The sequence below is a fragment of the Panicum virgatum genome, chromosome 3N, assembly GCF_016808335.1.
Source record: "Panicum virgatum strain AP13 chromosome 3N, P.virgatum_v5, whole genome shotgun sequence".
In the NCBI taxonomy this organism is placed as follows: domain Eukaryota; kingdom Viridiplantae; phylum Streptophyta; class Magnoliopsida; order Poales; family Poaceae; genus Panicum; species Panicum virgatum.
Genome location: NC_053147.1, coordinates 3,927,511 through 3,950,454, shown reverse-complemented (window position 1 = coordinate 3,950,454; position 22,944 = coordinate 3,927,511). Strand labels below are relative to the sequence as shown.

Sequence of the window (22,944 nt, the reverse complement as noted above, 5' to 3'; positions counted from 1 at the left end):
CAACAACATTTTAGCGTATTTGGAAAGGGAAACGAAAAGAATAGAGAAACCAAAAATCCTTCTCATTTCTTCCCCTGCGCCCGAATCGCGCCCCTGTTCTTCCCGATTCTGAAGCATCAACATCGTCCTCCGCCATGGTAACGAACACCCATCCCATCGTCACAGTTCTTTCATTGACCCATTCTTGTTCCTCACCTTGGTTCAATCTGCCTCGCCGGCGCAGATCCGGTTCATCCTGCTGCAAAACCGGCAGGGGAAGACGCGGCTGGCCAAGTACTACGTCCCGCTCGAGGACTCGGAGAAGCACAAGGTCGAGTACGAGGTGAGCGGTGAGCCTGCTGGGCAAGAAAGATTTGATCTTGGTGCTGGGCTCCAGCTTTGAATTGGGCATTGCTGATCCCGTGGTGATTTTTTCTTGGTTCTTGGTTGATGTGAATCCAGGTGCATCGGCTCGTGGTCAACCGGGACCCCAAGTTCACCAACTTCGTCGAGGTGGGTGGTTCGCGCTCTTGCTTTTGTTGTCAGAAAACATAAATGTTGTGTCCTTGATCTGATTAAAGGCAAGATCAAATCTTGCTTGCTGTTGAGTTAAAATACGTGAGTTAGGTCATATGCTTTAGCTTTTAGATTGTGAAAAGCAGAACAATCTGCAACCTCGGGGGGGGGGGGGGGCAGAATGTTGGATTGTAACAATTTGTCTCTTTGGACTGTTGCAATTTAGGATGAGAAATCTGCTTGTTTATTTCAGCTCGAGATTATAAAACCTACAATTCACAACTCCAAGCTGGAACAAACAGGACCTTAGGATGGAGATGTAGGTTAGTATGTGAATATCTGACAGATGAGGTTGTTTACTATCCATGAATTATTTTGGGGATGCATTACCTTCATGCCAATTTTTATTTGTTGTCATGTAATCATCCATTCATCTCTTGGCTGCTCCCTCTTTTATTCTTACAGTAAAGATCCCCCTACAACACTAAAAACCTATCCATAATTAACTTCCAGAAACTCATGATTAGATATCTAATATGACCATGAAAGAGAAGCAAGATCAACCACTCTGCTGACTGATTTGAAATAGAGAAGAAGATCTGTACTGTAGATATTACAAGTGCCTCTTTAGGATATGTTTTCAAGATTTATCACTAAGAGTACTGCTCAATATTGGTATTGTATGATAAACTTATATATCCTAAATCTCTAAAATTTCTCTTTTAGTAGTGTTCAATTTCTAAAACACTGCTAGATGAAGATGGGTTGTGCATACTATATTTTCTATTTGTATATCAGTGTGATAGCCAGTTGTGTAGCTTCCTTCAATTACGTTATTCCCCTTGTAACTAATGGTGGGACTTCTCTTTCAGTTCCGTACACACAAAGTCATCTACAGGAGATATGCAGGTCTTTTTTTCTCAATCTGCGTGGATATCACTGACAATGAGTTGGCATATTTGGAATGTATCCATTTGTTTGTCGAGATATTGGACCATTTCTTCAGCAATGTTTGTGAACTTGATTTAGTATTTAACTTCCACAAGGTAACTGCTGTCTCACTAGGCTAATCTAGCAATCTGCAATATTTTTGAAGTATTGATCATATCACATCTTATATTTAAATAAAGATTAATTTCTATTTGAGTGTTCTCAACAAGTTCATTGTTAACCAAATTTCCGTGTGTTTTAACTAGTGCTACTGTATTCTGCTTAAGTTTTTCTTTTTTCAGCATTACTTGTGTTTACATTTGGTCTGTTATGCAGTTTAAATAACCGTTCGAAAGAGTTTCCTTTGTCAACTGACAGAAATTTAATATGTTAGGGTTAAATATTTTCTTAGCCAGTCAATTTTTTTATGACCAAATTCATGCCTATGTGCTAGCACTTATTTGGTGTTGCTTTTGTTTACTTGTCATCTGTTACTCGCTAAGATGTTATAGAACTGAACGTAGATGATAGAAGGGGCCATTGGAAAACTGCAAACGATATAATATGTTACTCCTGCATACTCCATGTATTTGAACCTAACAATCTTTAGTTACTTTATCCCAGTTTCCCAATACTCTAGTACTATGTTTATCACCATTTTTTATGTGTCAATAAATAGATAACGCCTTCAGGTTATCAAATGATAATCTTTAAACGTACGTTTACACCATGCCTATTGTATTCAATAAACAATTACCTATGCATAGGGAGGTAGCATTTATGGAAATTTCCAGTATTTACACTGCCTAGTGTACTCCTATTCAGTAAACGATTACCTATGCATTGGGAGGTTGCATATATGGAAATCTCCAAAGTTGTGCTCAATATTGTCAAAACTCAAAATTGTAGTTGCATTAGACATTAAAAAAGAAATCTTCAAATCTTAGAAGTGAGAACAGTCTACTTGAAACTGACTTGAAAATAAACATTGTGAACTTTATGTTTGCTACAATTAAGGTCAAATTTGACTGCTTATCGTTCTAATTTTTTGTCTTTATGAAAAGAAACTAAAGTATCTAACTGTCGTTGATTTTGCTAGACCTTCTAACTTTTTGATAAATTGTTCTTGTAGCCGAAATTCGTTTGCATATTTGCTTTTTGACCTTTTTGGCTGTGTGCTATAGGTCTACTTGATATTGGATGAGTTTATTCTTGCTGGAGAGCTTCAAGAAACAAGCAAAAGGGTACTACCTTTTCCCATCATAATACATATTGCTGTCACCTATGCATTATTTGTACCAGCAATATTGATGGAAGCTTCCATTGTTTTCCCAGCATATGATGTAACAGAATATAATTAGAAAATCAATTAGCAATTTCTTAAGTTAGTGAGAAGTCAAAGGTACAATATAACTTTTTCTTGAACATAGGAGTTCTGGAATGATAAAAGGATTTCCTTTATGCACCTACTATCCTATCTTTAACTGAGATCAGTTGAATGTATATCATGAGTATTGTCAGTTTGCATGGAGTCAAGCTAAATGGGCTTCTACAAAATGGTGCTCTTCGGACTACAAACATTTCTCAGTTTTTCTAAATCTTATCGCCCTTAATTTGTTTTGGTGTCAAAACATAAGATCATTCACTGTACTTGATAAATCACCCATCTCTCTCTCTGGTTATTTCTCTCTCTAGTTATACCCGCACTATTTGCGATTCTCCCAGACAGCTCTAGGTTAAATGAACTTTTATTTCCCATCTCACAATGAATTCATTGGGATGCAAGTTTTGTTTGTTCTGGGTCAGCCTGTCACCGCCGCTCGGCCACCCACCCACGCCTCCTCCTGCTCCTTCCCCGCTGCTCATCGCTCCCTTGCCGTCACCGCCGCCCGGCCACCCGCCCGTGCCTCCTCCTGCTCCTTCCCCATCGCTCGTCGCTCCCTTGCCGTCACCTCCGCCCGCCCACCTGTCCGTGCCTCCTACTGCTCCAGCGGCTGCGCGGTCTATCCAGACAGAGGCCCGCACATCTATTAAAGCACTATTTAGGGTGGTGCTGCGCTGCTGGAGCTCGCCGCTGGCGGGCCGCCACGGCTGCCGGAGCGTGCCTCTGGACGGCCCGCGCGGCCGCTAGAGAGGGAGAGGATGAGCCGCGGCAGCCGAAGTTGGCCGCTATATATATATATATATATATATATATATATATATATATATATATATATATATATATATATATATATATATATATATATATATAGAGAGAGAGATAGAGAGAGAGAGTGTGCCGGAGGTTGGGGAAGAAGACGACCGACATCCATTCATGGAACAGACGAACAGGAAAGATAAGGTTAGTTCTTTTTTCCTTTGCCCCTTTCCTTTTCTAATAATTATAGAACATATGAATATATGAGTTTATGATACATTATAGTCCCTGGAACTTCTATTTTCTCACATTCTAGTTCCTGAAACTTTTATTTATTTTTATTTTTTATATATATTGGCGTATCCACATATCCTTGTTTTTGGAAAAATGGCGTATCGGAGTATCCCCGTATCGTGTACCGGTATCCATATCCGCGTATCCGGGCAACATAGGTCATCAAGTCAACCCAGAACACACTTGAAATAATTATATGGATGGATGCATGCATGTAGGCAAGCAAATGAGCTGATGTAGTGAGTTCACCACCTGCATCTCTAGTTGTCAACATAAATGTATATAGAATTTTGTTGTGCCATGTTTCTTCCGAGAACTTCACTGCAACTTCCAGACTTTTTGCTGGAAAACAAGACATGCTTTTTTTGCTTTACATGAAGTTGTATACTTGCATATTTTTCAGGCAATTATAGAGAGGATGGGCGAGCTTGAGAAGCTGGAATGAGGAGAAATTGGATGGGATATAATCAGGGACAAGCCTGTTCTGCCCTATCAACGAGTCACTTATATTTTGTTTGTACAGTTCTTTGTACCTGTTGTGCTATTATCCTTGCTCCATTTGAACCCTTCAGGACTGTGTGTCTGTAAGTACCCTTTCATTGTTTCGTGAGGTTAATGGTGCATATTTTGGGCCACTTTTCATGTGAAGGTATGAATTTTATGCAAAGGAACAAACCCACTGATTAAGTGATCATATAAGTGTGCACTTTTGACACCAGTACTGATAATTGTTCGCTACCGAGTAAGAGTTTGCTCTTATGACTTTGATGAAAGATTGGTGCTGCCAAGAAATTTTCAATCAGGTAACCTTTGATATGTATGCTGATTGGTAGTGTTTGTGACAATTAGGTGGGTGATCATCATCTCATTATTCAGAAGATGGTGATTAGCCCGAAATTCTGCTCTGGAGGGTGATAAATGGCTGGACCCTAGAGGCCCTTTGAGCCTTTACTTATTAAGTAGGCCCAGCTCTTCGCGTCATCACATTTCTCTCTCGTTCTTTTAGGCTTGCTATGGGTTTCATTTTTGTTTGCAACAAAAGTAATAAAATTCGCAACTTGTAATTATCAAAATTGTTGTATTGTGACACATTAGTTTCTTTTCCAAAATCTGTAAAAACTTCAAACTAATCCCTACGAGTACATAACCGGGTGTTTTTACTAGGTCTGTCAGATGTGGATATTTATCTTCACTATTTTACTGCCGACCTCTTAGACTGTTACTTCCTCAAACTTCGAAATAACGTTTCCTAAAACTTGTAACGGCACTGATAGTAGAATTCTATTGAAATGTCACTTAAAGTACAGAGTTCAATCCTTTTTTTTTTGAAAAGGCAGCTTCATACTAATTACTATAAAGGTCATTACAAAGGATAGCCCGGATTGCATCCGGAGCTTCATTACACCAAACAGATTCAGAGAATTGATCTGCTAGCCTAGCCATTACATGAGCTGCCTCATTGCAACTTCGACGAATATACATAAAAGAGAATGTAACCTCTCTTACTAAGTTTTTTATATCACATATGATAGCACCAACTTCAGATCTGTCTAGATTTTGTGATTGTAACATCTTGATGATATTATGACAGTCTGATGCAACAACAATATGTTGAAGATTTTTTTCCTTCGCAAAAATAACAGCACATCGGACTGCCATAGCTTCAGCCATCTCAGGATCTTTAATCCTATGCATCACCTTGCAAAAGGCCATTTTGAAAACCCCATCGTGATCGCGGATTACTACACCCACGCCAATACGAGATGGATTTTTAAAAAGAGCAGCATCCACATTGAGCATCAACCAACCAATCGGCGGTGGAGTCCATCTAGATACAGAGAAATTAGACTCACACCTTTGATTTTTTGGTTGTGTCACGTGTAACAGAAACATCTCTATGTAAGCTACTGCTCGTTGTGCAATGGATTGGGGATGCATCATATTCTCACCATTTCTAACTGCATTTCTTGACTCCCAAATGTGCCATTCTGTGATTGCAAAAACTGTTGCTTCATGATCCTCTGCGGCCTCTAAAAAATCAAAAAGCCAATGTCTAATATTAGCAGAAGCATGCATCTTATAATTTATATTGAAACACTTTCGTACTTGGCGCCATATCTCAGAAGCAAATTGACACATAAAAAACACATGTTCCACGGTTTTTTCTCGCCCACAAAAGCAGCACGCATCAAAATCAAGGATATGTCTTTTTTTAAGTTGCGACCCGGTTGGCAGACAGTCATGAGCCATTCTCCATAATACTATTTTCATTTTAGGTGGTGCTTGAATTGCCCATAGACGTTTCCAGGACTTAGAGATTTTACTTTGATCAGATGTTTCACCTCTACCATTTTCACCCAAAAAGACATGGAAGCTTTCTAGCCTTGCTAAAAAGTAAGCTGATTTAACCGTGTAGATACCTGACTTAGTGTGTAGCCAAGCTGGGAAATCCTCACAAGGCGTATGGCACAGAGGTATCTGCAAAATCTTTTCAGCATCATCTTCATTGAAACAAGCTCGAACCATCTCTTCATTCCAGCTGCCAGCTGCTCCATCTATAAGAGAATACACATTTGAATTATCAGATATGGAGACAATTGGTTTAAGCATGCTGGAATCATTAACCCAGTAGTCTCTAGTTATTCGAATTGTTCTCCCATCTCCAACTCTCCATATGATACCCTTCATTAAAAGTTCCTTACCATACATGATGCTGCGCCATGTGAAAGATGAACTTCGGGGCTGAGACGCATCCCAAAAAGAACAACAAGGAAAGTAGCGCCCTTTGAGCACTCTCGCACAAAGAGAATTAGGAACAGTTAGAATTCTCCAAGCTTGTTTGCCCAACATAGCTTGATTAAAAATTTGCATATCTCGAAACCCCATGCCACCCATGGCTTTAGGGGCGGTCAGCCATTCCCATGAACGCCAGTGCATCTTTTTCTTACCCTCTTCAATGCCCCACCAATGATTCGAGATTGTTGTCCTCATCTTATCACAAATTGCAGCTGGCAGGCGGAAACAGCTCATAACATATATTGGGATTGCTTGAATGACTGATTTAAACATAACCTCCTTACCAGCCCTTGAAAGGGGGCGACCATTCCAGCTTCTTATTTTCCTCCACATACGTTCAGGTAAGAAATTGAAAGTGCTTGTAGGAGATCTCCCCACCCAAGACGGCATGCCCAAATAATTTGCTTGCACAACTACATTACGGACATTGATATATGATTTAACTCTGTCCTTAACTTGTTCCGGACATTTGTCACCAAAGAAAAGTGATGATTTCTGAAAATTAATCCGTTGGCCTGTTCCTTCACTGTACAAGTGCAACACCTCATTAAGAGCTTGAAGGTTCTTCATATCACCTCTAATGAAAAAAAATACTATGGTCTGCAAAAAGGAGGTGAGATATTGCTGGTCCAGTTCTCCCATTTTTTACACCGTTTATTTTACCTTCAGCTTCTTTTTTCTTCATTAAGCAAGATAGGCCTTCCGCACATAAGAGAAAAAGGTATGGACTGATGGGATCTCCTTGCCTCAATCCCCTTGTTGGAATAAAATGCTCTGAGAGTTCACCATTAACTCGTATAGCATATCACACCTTTGTCACACATTTCATTACAGTTTGGATCCATCCATCAGCAAAACCCATCTTACTTAAAACTCCCTGAAGATATTTCCATTCGACCCGGTCATAAGCCTTCATCATATCTATTTTCAAAGCAAAGAAAGAGGTGTTGGCCTTTTGTTTACGAATGGTATGCATGCATTCATAAGCAACTAAAACATTATCTGTAATAAGCCTGCCTGGGACAAAAGCACTTTGCTCTTCAGAAATAATAAACGGAAGGAAATTTTTTAGTCTATTAGCAAGGACCTTTGATGCAATTTTATAAAGCACATTGCATAGACTAATTGGACGAAAATTATTCAACCTCTCAGGTTTTGATATTTTAGGAATTAAAACAATAGTTGTGTCACAGAGACCATCTGGGATAGCATCACCTTGTAGAAAATCCCTAACAGCTGTGCAGATATCAGCCTGTAAAAAATCCCAATGGCGTTGGTAAAACAACGCCGGGAAGCCATCAGGACCAGGCGCCTTGGTCGGTCCCATCTGGAACAGAGCTTCACGTATCTCCTCATCTGTATAGGGTTTACATAACATTTCATTGATGCTTTGGTCTATTTTGCACGGGATGGCCTCAAGAATATCATCTATATGGTCACAACGTTCTGCAGAAAATAAAGTTGTATAGAAATCACGGACCATACCTTTAAGCTCCTCTCTGTCTTCACACCTTGTACCATCTTCTCTCAATAGATATGAAATTCTATTAGTTTTTCTTTTGGCAGAGGCTCTGGCATGAAAAAATGAAGTGTTTCGGTCACCCGCTTGGAGCCAATCCACTCTAGAACGTTGGCGAGCCATAATTTCTTCACATTCAAATAAGTCACATAGCTTTCGTTCAATTCTCCTCTCTTCAACTGAAAAAGCTGGTGTGGCACTTGAGGAACGAAGCATCGCCAACTGTCGTTCAAGTTTTTTTATTTCCTTCCGGATAGACCCAAAAGTTCTTGAGCTCCAGTGTTTTAAAGAGGTCGCCATTCTGCTTAGGTTTGACCAAAATGATTGGAGATTTCTAGGCCCCTCAAAATCCTCTTTCCATTTCTTTTCAACAATATCATTATAATCTGGTGCTCTTGCCCACATTGCTTCATATTTGAAATTGTTATCAAAGGAACTCCTATCATTATACTGAGAATCTCGATTAATTGATACAAGAATGGCATAATGATCTGAAGTTGATGTGATGACATTTTCAACATGATAATCTTCAAAGAGTTGGATAAAATGACCATTTGCCACTGCTCTGTCTAAGCGTACTTTCACATTGTCACTTCCAACCTGCCTATTATTCCAGGTGTACTTTGGCCCAGAAAAGCCTAAATCAGATAATTCACAGTCTTCAAGGCAATCCCTAAATAACCTCATTTGCTGCTCCCCTCTTTCCCCTCTGCTCAGATGTTCATCGCTGCTTAGGACTTCATTAAAATCCCCGGCACAGAGCCAAGGTCCAGACCACTGGGAACGAACAAAGCGCAAAAGATCCCAAAAATTATGGCGCAATTCAGACCTCAGCTCACCATAGACAAAAGAAGCTCTCCATAATTGATTTGCTTCTGAACCTATAGTAACATCTATAATATTTGGAGAATAATGCTTCAGAGAAACTATACATTCCTGAACCCAAAATAAAGCCAAACCTCCACTTTTTCCTTCACTACTAACTGCAAAACAGCCATGGAACCCCAGAGACCACATAAATTTCCTCACTTTGGTATCCCTCATTTTAGTTTCCGATAAAAACAGGAGGGAGGGACGATATCGCTTCACCAAATGACGAAGCTCACCAACTGTCGAGTCCGTTGTAAGGATCACCGGGGTGTCCGACCCTAGAGGGGGAGGGGGTGAATAGGGTCGCTAATCGCTTTTCTATCCTAGGGCTCAATCTAATTGCATAAGATAAACCTAACACGTCCTACACATGCTAGTTATGATTAAGGTTTATCTATGCTACCCTCTACTTACCCCAAAAGACTTGCAACCTATAGACAATCCTAATCAAACTAACTAGGAAAGTAAAGGTAAGCAAGAAAGAGTAAATGCGGAAACGTAATGCGGTAAGTAAAGCGGTAAGGGAGAGGATATGCAAACTCCCGTGAAGACACCAAGACACACGATTTAACGTGGTTCGGTTAGGACACCAAAGTCCCTCCCTACGTCCACGGCCACTTGCTCACAAAGAACAAGTGGGATGCCGAGTCTCTTCGCTTGATCACCGTCTTGCCACGCCTCCAAGGCTCCCGACAAGCAAAGGCTAAGTGACGCCAAGTCACAAAGACGAGGTCACCGCCACCGTCTATCTCGAAGCGTCACCACGGCACCGTCTTCACTATCTTGGAGCTTTAACACCAAGTAGGGGCCTCCTTCCCCGCACAAAGTGTCGTTGCCACTCCACACCAAGTCGGAGGGTCACACGACGAGTACAAGTGTTTGCTTGCCGCAGCAAGACTTCTCTCAAGGGAGCTCTCGCAAGAACTAATCCCTAATCAAGCACTAAGCACTCTAACAAGTGTGCTTAAGCCTATATGATGTACAATGAAGCTCTATGGTGGTTGGAGATGATCTTTAGCTCTAGTATACTTCTTTTAACTCCAGCACACTCAAATGATGCGGCCTTGGGGGTATATATAGGCAGCACAAGCAAATATAGCCGTTGGAGAAAAGCTGCCAGAAATGTGCTTAACACCGGTTAATCCGATGCTCCCCAAATTGTCATCGTCGGTTTAACCGGTGATACTAAACTGCCCACTGAAAACTAGCCGTTACGTGTACGGGCAATCAACCGACGCAATCGACCGGTGTATGTAATATTAGCGTCGGTTTAACCGGTGAGTGCAACTGTCCTCTGATCCTTGAAAAACAAATTCTCTGGACAACTGCACCGATGCCATTAACCGGTGCATCATCGGTTCATCCGATGTATGCATTTTTCTTGGTCTGCTTCTGCCATTGCACCGACGTATTCAAACTTGCTATCGTCGGTTCATCCGGTGCCAAACCCTAGCCCGCAGGCCATCTCTGTCATTGCACCGATGAGTACATTTTGCCTTACGTCGGTTTAACCGGTGATACTAAAACTCCCAGACGTGCTCAAGTCAATGCACCGACGTGTGTAATTTGCTTGGCGTCGGTTCAACCGTAGGGGCGGCCCTTCGGGCCTAGCTTCGCCTCTCTTCTCTTTGTCATCACTTGAACCTGAAAGCCTGAGTATATCATCTAAGCAAACACATTAGTTCAAGTGTTGCGTGTGTCATCAATCGCCAAAACATTATATTGAAATATGGCATGAGAGGCCATTTTCGCTACATCCGTCCCTAAACCTCGACAGTTCCAACATAAGAGATTCATGGCTTTCGGCGGGGCTGGGTCCCAGCCACCGCTGATATACTCAGTGTGGGTTCATACTCCTTCCTCTACCTCTTAACTTGTCCATTCACTACTTCATATGGTTCATCATCTGCGTAAGCCGCTCTAGTATAAGGTGGTCCAGTTGGCTGGACCGCCACTAAGGCCATTTCCATAGAGCCAGCACCATTAGTATCTTCCATTATTAAATCTTTCTCCCCTTGTTCAGAACTTTGAAAAGGCTTTCTTTTTTCCCTTGGCCTGAAGAGTTACAGCTATTTTCCTGAGATATTTCTTTTCTTATGCAAATTGGGATATCGTGCTTTGGACTATCATTCAAGATTGCCCCCTCTATGTTATTCATTCTGCTGGGAAGTGTATCCTCGCCCCCTTTATCATCATTACTATGACTTTCATTCTGTTCTCTTGGAACACCAGTACCAAAAGTCTGGTTGTAAGATGATTTTGTAATTGAACGTGTTGGCTCTGATCCCTGCCCATTATCTGTGTTGTTTTTCCCTATTGAAGCAGAGCCTTGGCTGTTCATGTCAACAAAAAAGTTTTTCTTTCTATCAACCTGAGCTCGTAAGTCGGTACTGCTGTCTTGCGGCTGATATCGCCGTCTTCGAACAAACAAAACGGAACGGAACAGTTGTGACGGAACCGCCAAATTAAAACTCTAATTAAGTGTAATGACCGTCATTTGAATACATCGGGCTCATTAGCTTAACGGCTTAATTTGGCGATCCTTTCTCAACCCACGGCCCGATCGAAACAACACCGGTAGTCCCACGCGAAGGTGGGCGCAGATGGTACAAGCACAACATAATACTTGAAAATACAAACACTATAGGGGGACGAAACGTTAGGTTTTACAACCCGAGTTCAAATATACACATAATTTACAAAAGTTGCATAATTTACAAACTTTACATCCGAGGTACAAAAATTCAAATAGACTATCCTACAACTACTCTAGCCTTCAAAAGCCCTGACTAACCATGACCGGTCAGACCGGCCCGCGCAACAACAGAAAGGCTGAACACTCTGCCCACGAGTGTACATCCCGACAAAGCCCTAGTCTAAGGGTCTCGCTCCTCGACCTGCCACCCCTCTGCATCCCGGCAGATGAACTTGACACAATAGGGGCAGAAGTCGACGTCCAGGTGTCCTGTAATAATAAATGTGGCAACAAACCCTGAGTATTCTAATACTCAGCAAGGCTTACCCGACCAGTGGGTATAACTTAGCCCACATATCTAGACATGCAAGACTCTCCGGCTGGTGGATGTTTTGCAGAAAAGCATCTAAGGTTGAATTCTTACTTTCAATATTTTAGCCACAAGTTCTATATAGAAAGACTCTCATCTAATGTTGGCATATCTACACAATCATGTTGGAGCATTACAATAATGATTCAAAATAATTTCATCATTTATCACTAACATCTCTAGTTCATTTCTACGAGGTGACAAAGATATCAAGGCCCTCATAACCACGAGACACGGCGAATCGATCCGATTTAACCTTGCAAGGTGGACCTAACCAACACGGCACGTATAATCCCCGTCGGACCACACGCACAAACCCTTCCCCTCCCCGCCTCGAACTACAGGACCGCCCCACCATCATATGGTCAGCCGAGCTCAACATGAGACCACCAAAGGTAATACATGCATCCCCAATTCTCTGCGACTACTCGACTACCCCAGGAGGTGAGATGGAGTCCTGTACTTTCGAAGCAAGGCAGTACCAGGCTTACCGGTTTCGACTACCTCCTACTCCCGGCATGCAGTTAGTACAATTCAATCCCCGATCAGCACTGCCACAACGACCGGTCCTTAACCGACACAGACGGGACTAAGACACCCAGGAACCCTGTCCTGCTGCCATACCTATGTCTCCTCATCATTTCCCGTCCTGTCTAAATTCTCCATTTATTCAATATCAAACTCACAACTCAAGTACTGGAATATGAATACATCTTATATCTTGCGAGTAACTGAAAATTACTCGACTTCTAAACATCCTATATCTCACGAGCGCAGGAGACCACTTGTCTTCTACCGCAAACATTAAGTATAGCACTACTACCGTCCTATACATACTAGTATATCTCAGGGAATCCTACGGATCATGCAACTAGGGTTCCAAACAATTCCTGAACTTAATGCACAAGTATTAAAGACATATATAGGTGTCATAACTTAAAATAATAGGATGTGCACTAGGGCTTGCCTTGCGTCTGCTGCTCAACACTGGGGTGAGTTGGGCCTTGGGCCGACTCCCCGCAAACCTCCTCCTGCGGGGCTTGCCCCTGCGGCTCCTGTGGCTCCGCAACCACCTCGTACACGGCTCCCTCGGCGGCATCGGCTACACATATGCAATGATATGAGAATGTATGCAAAATAATTTGAAACTTTGAAATTAACCCCAACCTATCATAATTACTATTAACCGAATAACCCAACGCCCATAACTCTGCATAACCCGGAATATCCGGACTAATATCCGGACTAATATCCGGAGCATCCGGATTCCCAAACCCGGAGTATCCGGGTCTAAACCCGGAGTTTCCGGGACGACATTTCCGGAGAATCCGGGATAATACCCGGAGTATCCGAGTTTGGCACAACTTTCGCCCCCAAAACTGAAACTCTGATTTCTAGCGAAGCCAACCTTCAAAAATCGAATCCCACCTAGACCCTAGTAGATTGATTCATAAGAAGATGATTGACCGGAGGAAATCGATTCAAACCCCCTAGAACACGGGACTTGCCTAACCCTAGCTTATTTACCTTGGGGGAAAGCTCTTCCTTGCACCAAGGGCTTGAACCCAAGCCGTCCAGGGATGGAGCACGCGGGATAGATGATCCACCACCCAAGTGAAGCTCCCGTGGGCCTTGGATCAAGGGTAGAGGGAGGGTTTTGGGTCTCTAGGGTTTGGGGTGAGAGAGAGCACGGGAGAGAGTGAGAGAGAGAACGGGAGAGAGTGAGAGAGAGTTTATAACGTTTGGAAACATTAAAAGGACCAAAACAAGAGATATAAAGTTCCAGGCTCGGAGTATCCGGAAGAATATCCGGAGTATCCGGGTAAATCCGGAATTTCCGGATTCATACCCGGAGTATCCGGGTTCCGCTGGCTCCAGGATTTGAAATCGAGTTTTTAGTCGATTTGCGACTCGACTTGTAACCGAGAGAATTTGGTCACTAGTTAGCTAGTTAAACCCAAGTTTAACACTTGGGTGTTACAGTCTTTCCCCCAAAAAGAAATCTCGTCCCGAGATTTAATGGATGTGCTAGATTGAGGAAAATGGAACTTGGTGAGTACCTTGATACATTTGTAACAATTCCGGACATTTAGACCGAATGAAGTCCTCCGTCTCCCAAGTAGCCTCTCGCTCGGAGTGATTACTCCACTGAACCTTATAAAAATTGCTGGTTTGATTCCGAGTAACCCGAGTCTTGAAATCAACAATTTTTATTGGTTGCTCCGGATAGACAAGATCGGGCTCTAGTTGCAATTTCTCGATGCCAACCATCTTTTCTGGAACACGGAGACACTTTCAGAGTTGGGAGACATGGAAAATATTATGAACCGCGGATAAGTGAGCAGGAAGCTCTAGGCGGTATGCCACTGGTCCACACTGCTCACTAATAAGAAAAGGCCTAACATAGCGAGGTGCGAGCTTTCCCTTCACACCGAATCGTTGAACCCCTTTCATTGGAGATACCCGCAGATAGACATGATCCCCCACTTGAAACATGATAGATTGACGCTTCTTGTCGGCGTAACTCTTTTGTTGGGATTGAGCAATCTTCAAATTTTCCTGAATAACCCGAACCAGCTCTTCTGCTTCGTTTACCATATCGGGCCCAAAGAAAGTTCTCTCCCCAGCTTCTGACCAATTCAATGGCGTTCTGCATTTCCGTCCATGTAAGGCCTCAAATGGAGCCATCTTGATGCTTTCTTGATAACTATTGTTATAAGCAAACTCGGCCAATGGTAAGCACTCATCCCATTTTTGATTATAGGTGAGCACACATGCTCTAAGCATGTCCTCCAATATCTGATTTATCCTTTATGTCTGGCCGTCGGTCTGTGGATGATAAGCCGAACTACGGAGGAGCTGAGTGCCGAGGGCCGCGTGAAAATGCTCCCAGAATCGGGCAATGAACTGAGCACCCCGGTCTGAAATGATTGTCTTTGGAATTCCATGTAGACTCACAATACGATCCAGATATAACTGGGTATATTGCTTTGTCGTATGTGTGGTCTTTACCGGCAGAAAATGCGCGGTTTTAGTGAGACGATCCACAATAACCCATATCGAATCATACCCCTTGGAGGTTTTGGGTAAGCTGACAATGAAATCCATACTGATGTCCTCCCACTTCCAGGAGGGAATACTCAGGGGCTGCAAAGGGCCGGCTGGTCTCAAGTGGCTCACCTTAACCCTCCGACAGGTGTCACACTCGGACACATATTTCACGATTTCCCGTTTCATCCTGGTCCACCAGAACCGCTGCCTGAGGTCTTGATACATTTTGTTACTACCCGGGTGAATGGAATACCTAGAAAGGTGAGCCTCATCAAAAATCTGCTTCCGAAGTTCCAAATCCTTAGGTACTACCAGCCGATTCTTAAACCATAACACACCCTCGCCATCAAGCTGAAAACATGCCACACGAAGGTCACTTTCCCTGAGCCTTTGCCTAATCTTTTCCATGCCAATATTATTTCTCTGAGCAGCAATAATTTGATCCCGCAGTGTTGGAGTGAGGGTAATATTGGTAAGTGTACCCTCAGCTACTATAGCCAGATTCAACTTCTCCATCTCTTGGCATAGAGTTGCATGCATAGGTGTTGCTGAGGTGCAATTGCAACTTGCCTTTCTGCTCAATGCATCTGCCACAACATTGGCCTTACCCAGGTGATAATGAATTTCCAGATCATAATCCTTAATCAATTCCAACCACCGTCTCTGGCACAAGTTCAGCTCATTCTGAGTAAAGATATACTTGAGGCTCTTGTGGTCGGAGTATATATGCACAGGATTACCCAGAAGATAATGACGCCAGATCTTTAGTGCATGTACCACTGCTGCTAATTCCAAATCATGAGTGGCATAATTCTCTTCGTGTCGCCTAAGTGCTCTGGAAGCATAAGCAATCACCCGCTGATCTTGCATAAGGACGCAGCCGAGGCCCGTACCTGATGCATCACAATAAACATCGAAGGGTCGAGTGATATCTGGCTGAGCCAGAACAGGAGCCGACGTTAAAAGCTTTCTTAAAGTCTGGAAAGCCTGATCACACTGGTTATCCCAAACAAACTCGAGTTGATGCTATAGGTTTTTCTTTTCAAAATTGAGTCTGATATCGAGTGATATCGAGTCTGATGAGGAACACCTCGAGTGAAAAAACTGATCAATATAGGTTTTTTTTTCAAAATTTGTCTGTTCTTATGTAGCGAAGATCCTGTGTTTATCATAATTTCATGGATCCTTCTGTTGATGCTATTTTCCCTTTGGTGCCACCAGCTTTAAAAAAAAAACAATCTGACACTGTTCTTAAGATACGTTAAAAGCTTCCACACGGACCTGGGAAGAATTACTGGGAACCAGGCCAGATGTATTATATTGTCGGACAAGTCGATTTCACCTTCTGAAGCTACTTGTCTTGTGTCAAAGACTACTCGGCATTGCTCTTCTGACTGAAGAATGAAGTCTGATAGAGCAGTGCAGCCGCCGTGTTCATTCGATGGCGGCGGGGGTATACTCGACGACGACAGCCGGCGCAACCTGCAGGGACCTCCGAGTGTCATCGTGCCCTGTGCCGGGGATGCCGGCCGGCATGTCGCGGCGAGGCCACATCCTTGCCATACGTGGCGCGGTCGTCGCCCTAGTTGGAGCCTTGGAGGCCAGTGCCTGCACCTCTAACTACTCCGGTGGCCGATGCAACCCATGCGCGTTGGCCTCCGGGAAGCAGGTATGCGGGCAGGGGTGGACGGTATTGCTCGAGTGAAGTCTGATCCATCAGTGGTCTGAATTTTCAGTTGCAACCAATTGTGGTCCGTCAGAGGAATTTAATAGTGAGCCGCGGCATGGTACTCAAGTTCTGATGATGGGCGTCGTCGTCTTCTCTTGTCCTGACTCCTGAGCCATCGAGCGTGACGAGCAGAGCTCGAGCCGCCGGAACAGCATGCGTGCGTGCGGAGGTCTGGTCTAGAGCTAAACATTCGGCACTGACATGGGCGGTATGCCTTCGTCCTGGCCGACCTGGCCTCTCGCAGTCGCTGCACCAACCGCACGAACGTGTTTGGCTTGTTAGCTGTCGACTTTGCCGCAGATGGCGCAGCACCATGGACGCAGGCGGCCGGGAGCGAGGATACGGAGGCGGGCAGCGGCGGGAACGCGGCAGCGTACCGTCCACCCCTTGGGTTCTGTGGGCCGTTCGATCCGACATGTGCGGCCGAGATTCGACAAGGTCGCGGTCTGACTTGGTCGTTTCCAGTCTCGTCGGGCGCATGGCGCCAGGATGGCGAGCGGCGGAGCTCGGCGGCGCCCACGCTGCTCCAGGACGCCGGCAGTGCCGGCGCTGCTGCATCCTTCGGCAGACGCCGGGGCGGGGCATCGTCCTACGAAGAAGACAGGCTCTGCTCGATCTTCATCTTGACTGTGTTGTGCGCGGACACGCCGGCATGCAGCAGCATCCGAGGCCGCCATAGAGATGCGAGCTCCTCAGCACGGTCTCCATGGCTGAGGTGCGACGATTGCTGTCTTGGAAGGAGATAGCCTCGCTCGCTGTGGCGCTGAATCAGACGCCTGGCTGGGTCCTACGATCTCTAGCCACCAGAGCAAAACACCGATGAGCACCGTCGCGTCGGGACCGGAGTTGTGCACGAATGAGTGGTACAGGACGGCGTCGGCGAGGCCGCGGCGCGATATTCGCTCGTGTTGGACGGCAATGGAGAGGTCGGTGCCCGTGGCTGTACCTACTCCATTGCCGATGCAGCCAGGTAGGCCATGGACGTCGTCGGCCTCCGGGATCAAGTATTCGGATGGAACACGATGATGCTCGGGCGAACCGAGGTACGAGCCACTTCCCTCGCGTTCACAGCTGCGCACGTTCTGGGGGAAGACGAATGCGAGGTGCGCGCGCGAGAACCATGTCCGCCATGCGCCCATGCCCAGCCAGCGTGCGAGCACAAGCTCGCGGCGCCCAGTAGTTGCGGGGAGCACAAGAGTTTAGCGGATGATTGCTTGGAGGAATATGGAGGGTAGCGGCGGCGGTGTGGCGGGCCGGAGAACGAAGCTGCGGCGGCGCTCGTGTAGGGCCTGCCGGGGTCAGGGGTGGACGGTAGTTCATTTGCCGTCCACCCCTTGGGTCATTGAGACCGTTCGGTCAGACATGTGCGGCACGGATTTGATAGGGTCGCAGTCTGACTTGGTCTTTACTGGTCTCGAGAGCCGGACGGAGGTCGGGCGCAGCGCAATGCGCCAGCATGGCGAGCGGCGGAGCTCTACAGCGGCTAAGCTGCTCGAGCACGCCGGCAGGGCAGTGCAGCCGCCGCGTAATTTCGATGGAATCCCGGCCGGGGGTATAGTCGACGACGACAGCCGGCGCAACCGGCAACGACCTCTGCGGGTCTTCGTGCCCTGCGCCGGGGATGCCGGCCGGCATGCCGCGGCGTCCGAGGCAGCCATAAAGTAAACCATGGAGCTCGCCTGTTTTGCAGAGGCTGTGACTGGACCACACGTCCAGGAACGCACTCCTCAGGGCGGTCTCCATGGCTTCGACGTCCGCGCCATTGGTTGGGGATGCTGGGCGGGCCCTCGTCGGCTGCCGGCGTGTTTCCGTGTACTGGAGGCGCCAGGCGGCGGCGACCTAGGGGGCAGGGCTCCATGTCCGGCGCGCCGCCTATTCATCGACCGGCGCTCCACGCCCCGCCGCAAGCCCTCAAGCTGCTGAATCATTTCCGACGGTGAGCGACAGAAAGCTTCTGAATTCTAATTGTTGTGCAAATCGATTTCGCACCTGCTTCAGTCGTTTCAGAATTCAGATTGTTCAGCATTATGCCAAAGGCTTCCATCAACGTTCTGCAGGCTGAAGAACCTGCATCCATCTCACTGGTGGTCAGTAGATGACATGACATAGCTGCTATTAATCTGGAGTTAATCTGGAGGTCAGGACTGCAGCTAATCTGGCGCTGAATTTTCAATCGCGACCAATCTCCCCCCAAAAGGCATGCTTCCGATGATGAAGGCATTGCCGTCTTCTCTGATCTCGACTCAATCTGGAGTGAGCAGCGCCGAATCAGACGCCCCGGCCGGGTCCCCCGAGCTCCAGCCGCCGGAGAAAAACACCTTGCGTCGTCGTCTCATCGGCAACACCACCATAGCGACGGGATCGGCGTTGGGCACGAATGCATGGCGCAGGACGGCGTCAACGAGGCCACTGGATGCTCCACTAACTACTCCGGCGGCCGATGCAACCGGGTCCGCCATGGACGCCGGCCTCCGGGAGCAGGTATGCGGTGGGAACGCGGCGGTGCTCTGGCGAGCCTAGTAGGCGTGAAGTTACCGAGGCCGGGGGGTGGATTACCGTCTACCCCTTGGGTACCTGGAGGCCGTTCAATCCGGCATGTGTGGCCTGGATTGGCGAAGATCGCGGTCTGGCTTGGTCGTTATCGTTCTCGGGAGGCAGCCCCATCGCGCCCTGGAGCTTCGGACACGCCGGCTTCCACCACGACGCGGGCGTCGCCGAAGTGGTCGTAGCCATAGAGCTGTAGTGCCAGCGGCTGGAGGAACTGGACAGGCGGCAGGCAGGCGCCCTGCCCGCTGCGGCGAACAACGGATGAGCCGCAGTTCCATGCCTTGGAGCGCCGCGCTTCCGGACACGGCGCTCCGGTGCGATTCCAGCGAGCCCACGGCGACTACGGATCACCGGTCCTGGGTCCGATGACCACCGTCGGTGAAGGGTGAGCGCCGTGCTTCAATTCGAACCTCACGCGGTCGGCGGCGACCTTGCAGCTCTCCGAGGGGGTGTCCGCCTGCCCGGCGGCGAAGAAGGCCGCCACCAGCCAGTACTACAGGCGCGGGAACCGCACTCGGCATCTCCCCCCCAAATCCCGCTCAGATCCCATCCCACCCTCCCGCGCCACTCCCGCCTCGCGCGCCCTGTCTCTTCTGCTTGCGCGCCGCCGGTCCGGCTCCTCCCGCTTAGGGCGGCTGTTGCTCGGGGCAGACCCCACCGCGCTGGGCAGACGGAGACTGCTGCTGGGCCTTCTCTTCTCTTGCATGTGCAGCACAGATGACGAGATGTGAATCCAGTGGTGATTTTTTCTTGGTTCTTGGTTGATGTGAATCCAGGTGCATCAGCTCGTGGTCAACCGGGACCCCAAGTTCACCAACTTCGTCGAGGTGGGTAGTTCGCGCTCTTGCTTTCGTTGTCAGAAAACATAAGTGTTGTGTCCTTGATCTGATTAAAGGCAAGATCAAATCTTGCTTGCTGTTGAGTTAAAATACGTGAGTTAGGTCATATGCTTTAGCTTTTAGATTGTGAAAAGCACAGATGACGAGATGTACCTGAGACACGGCGACCTTCTTTCAGTGCTGCACCTACGAGGGCCCTGCTCAGGCTCCTTCCTGCTCGGCGACAAAACGTAGCTCCAGGCCTCGATCTTGCGCCAACGCGCCTGCTCGCGGCTGCGTCGACGCGTGGTAGCGGCAACGTCCATGCACCAGGGCCCACTTTTAAATATAGAGAGTAAAGATACAGAGTCTTTTGGTTTACCCCACCCTGTAGTAAGCTTTCTATTTTTTTAAGTACCCCTAAATCTTCAATTCTAGCTAAAATTATACGTGAGCTGTTGGGGTGCTCTTAGGGTCGATCCCCGCCGTGTCTATTTATCGCACTCGCGACTCCGCGTGGAGTTATCGCAGAAGGTACTATTTATCTTCTACCTCCAGCCAGGGAGTGGGGAGTGCCCGCCGGCGAGCTAGGGGAGGGGGGAGGGGCAGGGTGTGGCCGGCGAGGGTGGTTGGTGAGGGGAGCGGCTGACGGCGAGGTCGCCGGCGGCCGAGGTGGTGGAGGGCAGCGGCGGCCTTAGGATCCGGGGTTGCTGGGGTGGCGGCGGCAGTGGCGGAGGGCTCCATGTCCACCGGACATAGAAGAGAAGGTAGTGGGGGGAGGAATCGACTGGCGGTGTGTGGGCGGGCGGCGAGGCGGCGCGGCGGAGCGCCGCCGACCGGGGTGGTGGGCGCCAGTGGCCGGGCCAGGTCCCGGGCGGGGGCGTGGCGCCGGAGAGGTTAGGGGAGGGCGGGGATGCGCCAGCGGTGGTTGGTAGGCGGACGGCGCGGCGGGGAGAGCCGCCGGCCGGGGCAGAGGACGAAGGTGCGGGGGCGGAGGACGCGGGGCGGGGCGGGGCGGGGTGCCTTCTGCAATGGGAGCCGAGGAAATCGCTTAAAGCAATAAATAGACACCCCCTCGATCCCCGCATCAGGGTAAAGCACTCCGATCCTCCGCTTAATGCAGCGCCTCGCCAGAGCGCCGCTACATACCGGCAGACCGTACCAATCAATCAGATACATCGACACCGCAATTTGATTGCTCGAGGCTCTGTTAATTTGTTGTTTCGACTTTGAAGTAGATGGTCCGCAGGACGCTAAAGCTAACAAAATCACCTGATAGGCTGATACTACATTTGTTGGATCAGTTGATGCCATGAAGTATTATCAGCTTATTAGCTTAGTGATCTCTGAACATACATGTCATCCCGTCAGGCTGGACGAGCCAGGTTCGGAGATCTCGGCAGGGCAGCACAGGTCCGGATGGTCCATCCCAACGCCAACGTCGTCTGCCAAGAACTCACTCCACGGCCACTGCTGACCGCCAAGGCCCTCTGTCGCCGCCGCTGCGCTGACCGACGACGATGGCCGCGCCTTGTCGGGCAAGGTCGTCGGGTTGCCGGAGCTGTCGGGAGCGCTGCTGCTCCCGTTGCCGCTGCTGGTGGCTGGGCTCACGACGACGCCGCCGCCGACGCGGACGCCGGTGATGAGGAAGCGCCGGTGGGATGCGACGTGGGCGCCGGCGGCGTGGACGGCGACGTCGCAGGGCCGGCACAGCAGGGCGCGGTCCTCCAGGCAGAAGAAGTAGCCCGTCTTCTCCTGCCAGCGGATATATAGTACGACAAATTCATAACGTTTCACTGCAGATTTATTATTCGAGAGCACGTACGATTTCAACTGAAATTTAACTGAACTTGTGGTTGCAGGACCGTGATTGCATTGCATATTTATAAAACGGATACGAGTAACCAGCATAGCTGTCAAGGTCACGAGCAAAGATATGCAATCAGATACGGGCCGGTTGTCACATCGTCGCTCTACTTGTCGTGCGCTGTAATATAATGCTGGACCATTTGATGATGAGAATGGCAGCAACAAGCCAACTGTTGGCCAAATCTTTGTGAGGTAACATAATGTATTGTTCTTGCTTCTCCTATATGAAGAAAGAGGTATATATCCTTTCCTTTTCTGTGTCAAAATGCACGCATGCTTCAGTAACAAAAAGCTAGGTTTAATTAACGCTCTGTATGCCCCAATCAAAACTGCTAGCGAACTTTTTGGCTGTGGGTACTCCATGCATGCTTTCTTAAAAATAACTTTGGATTTTTCTATTTCTTTTGGTATACAGCAGGTTGAGCCAACTATTCCAAAACGTCAATGATCTGTATAATACACAGTTGACATCACGATAACAGAACTATAGATATGAAAGCCCTGAAAATATAGAATGGAAGATTTCGAAAATACGGAACTATAGCTGCCCCTTGTGATGTATAAATGTGGGTCAATTTCTCAAGGAAAAGAAAAGAGTGTGGCGGTATCGATTGAAGTGCGAATGAATTGTCTTTTTTCTTTGTTATATGTTAATGCATGCCGTGCAACTAAGGATGCAATATTATATTTTAGATCATGTAATTAATTACGATAGCATACCATTCTAGCTCATTTATCCTCCCAAATTCGTTACGCAAAATGCCGTTCTAGTTAATATTATCGACTTTTCACAGTTTCATGTTTCCCAACACATGCTATTT

General features: G+C 47.0%; 4 protein-coding genes across 6 annotated transcripts; 1 reads left to right on the top strand and 3 right to left on the bottom strand.

Moving 5' to 3' along the window:
• The first annotated feature begins 48 nt into the window (after positions 1–48).
• LOC120666656 (AP-2 complex subunit sigma) lies at positions 49–4,597 on the top strand. 3 transcript variants are annotated; one of them, XM_039946555.1, is made up of 6 exons: positions 49–137; positions 224–322; positions 442–492; positions 1,368–1,541; positions 2,610–2,669; positions 4,263–4,597. In XM_039946555.1, the coding sequence occupies exons 1-6, from the start codon at positions 135–137 to the stop codon at positions 4,302–4,304; spliced, it is 429 nt and encodes a 142-aa protein (XP_039802489.1). In that variant the 5' UTR covers positions 49–134; the 3' UTR covers positions 4,305–4,597. The 3 variants fall into 3 exon arrangements, with proteins under 3 accessions (XP_039802489.1, XP_039802487.1, XP_039802488.1); XM_039946553.1 differs by lacking the exon at positions 4,263–4,597 and adding an exon at positions 3,212–3,573; XM_039946554.1 differs by lacking the exon at positions 4,263–4,597 and having other exon boundaries at positions 2,610–2,948.
• A 1,111-nt stretch (positions 4,598–5,708) lies between these two features.
• On the bottom strand, positions 5,709–7,297 carry LOC120667184. The gene is made up of 3 exons (XM_039947250.1): positions 6,562–7,297; positions 5,819–6,414; positions 5,709–5,714 (listed from the first exon to the last, which is right to left on the bottom strand). Exons 1-3 carry the CDS (start codon positions 7,295–7,297, stop codon positions 5,709–5,711), a joined length of 1,338 nt encoding a protein of 445 aa, XP_039803184.1.
• Positions 7,298–7,460: 163 nt separating this feature from the next.
• Positions 7,461–8,922, bottom strand: LOC120666654. Its single transcript, XM_039946551.1, has 3 exons — positions 8,141–8,922; positions 7,871–8,011; positions 7,461–7,576 (listed from the first exon to the last, which is right to left on the bottom strand). Exons 1-3 carry the CDS (start codon positions 8,859–8,861, stop codon positions 7,461–7,463), a joined length of 978 nt encoding a protein of 325 aa, XP_039802485.1. The 5' UTR covers positions 8,862–8,922.
• Positions 8,923–21,613: 12,691 nt separating this feature from the next.
• LOC120667178 lies at positions 21,614–22,644 on the bottom strand. The gene has a single exon (XM_039947239.1). The coding sequence runs from the start codon at positions 22,484–22,486 to the stop codon at positions 21,614–21,616; it is 873 nt and encodes a 290-aa protein (XP_039803173.1). The 5' UTR covers positions 22,487–22,644.
• Positions 22,645–22,944: the final 300 nt, after the last annotated feature.

What these genes read in the sequence shown, in the direction of transcription:
- LOC120666654 (XM_039946551.1), bottom strand. Translation starts at nt 8,861, where the DNA reads ATGAGGTTATTTAGGGATTGCCTTGAAGACTGTGAATTATCTGATTTA. An exon ending in AGACAGAGAGGAGCTTAAAG is followed by an intron (nt 8,012 to 8,140) that starts GTATGGTCCGTG and finishes AACCCTATACAG; the next exon opens with ATGAGGAGATACGTGAAGCT. An exon ending in TGTTAGGGATTTTCTACAAG is followed by an intron (nt 7,577 to 7,870) that starts GTGATGCTATCC and finishes CTTTGAAAATAG; the next exon opens with ATATGATGAAGGCTTATGAC.
- LOC120666656 (XM_039946553.1), top strand. An exon ending in AGCACAAGGTCGAGTACGAG is followed by an intron (nt 323 to 441) that starts GTGAGCGGTGAG and finishes ATGTGAATCCAG; the next exon opens with GTGCATCGGCTCGTGGTCAA. An exon ending in TTCAAGAAACAAGCAAAAGG is followed by an intron (nt 2,670 to 3,211) that starts GTACTACCTTTT and finishes TTGGGATGCAAG; the next exon opens with TTTTGTTTGTTCTGGGTCAG.
- LOC120667184 (XM_039947250.1), bottom strand. Translation starts at nt 7,297, where the DNA reads ATGGGAGAACTGGACCAGCAATATCTCACCTCCTTTTTGCAGACCATA. An exon ending in ATGGCGCAGCATCATGTATG is followed by an intron (nt 6,415 to 6,561) that starts GTAAGGAACTTT and finishes ATTCTCTTATAG; the next exon opens with ATGGAGCAGCTGGCAGCTGG.
- LOC120667178 (XM_039947239.1), bottom strand. Translation starts at nt 22,486, where the DNA reads ATGGAGTACCCACAGCCAAAAAGTTCGCTAGCAGTTTTGATTGGGGCA.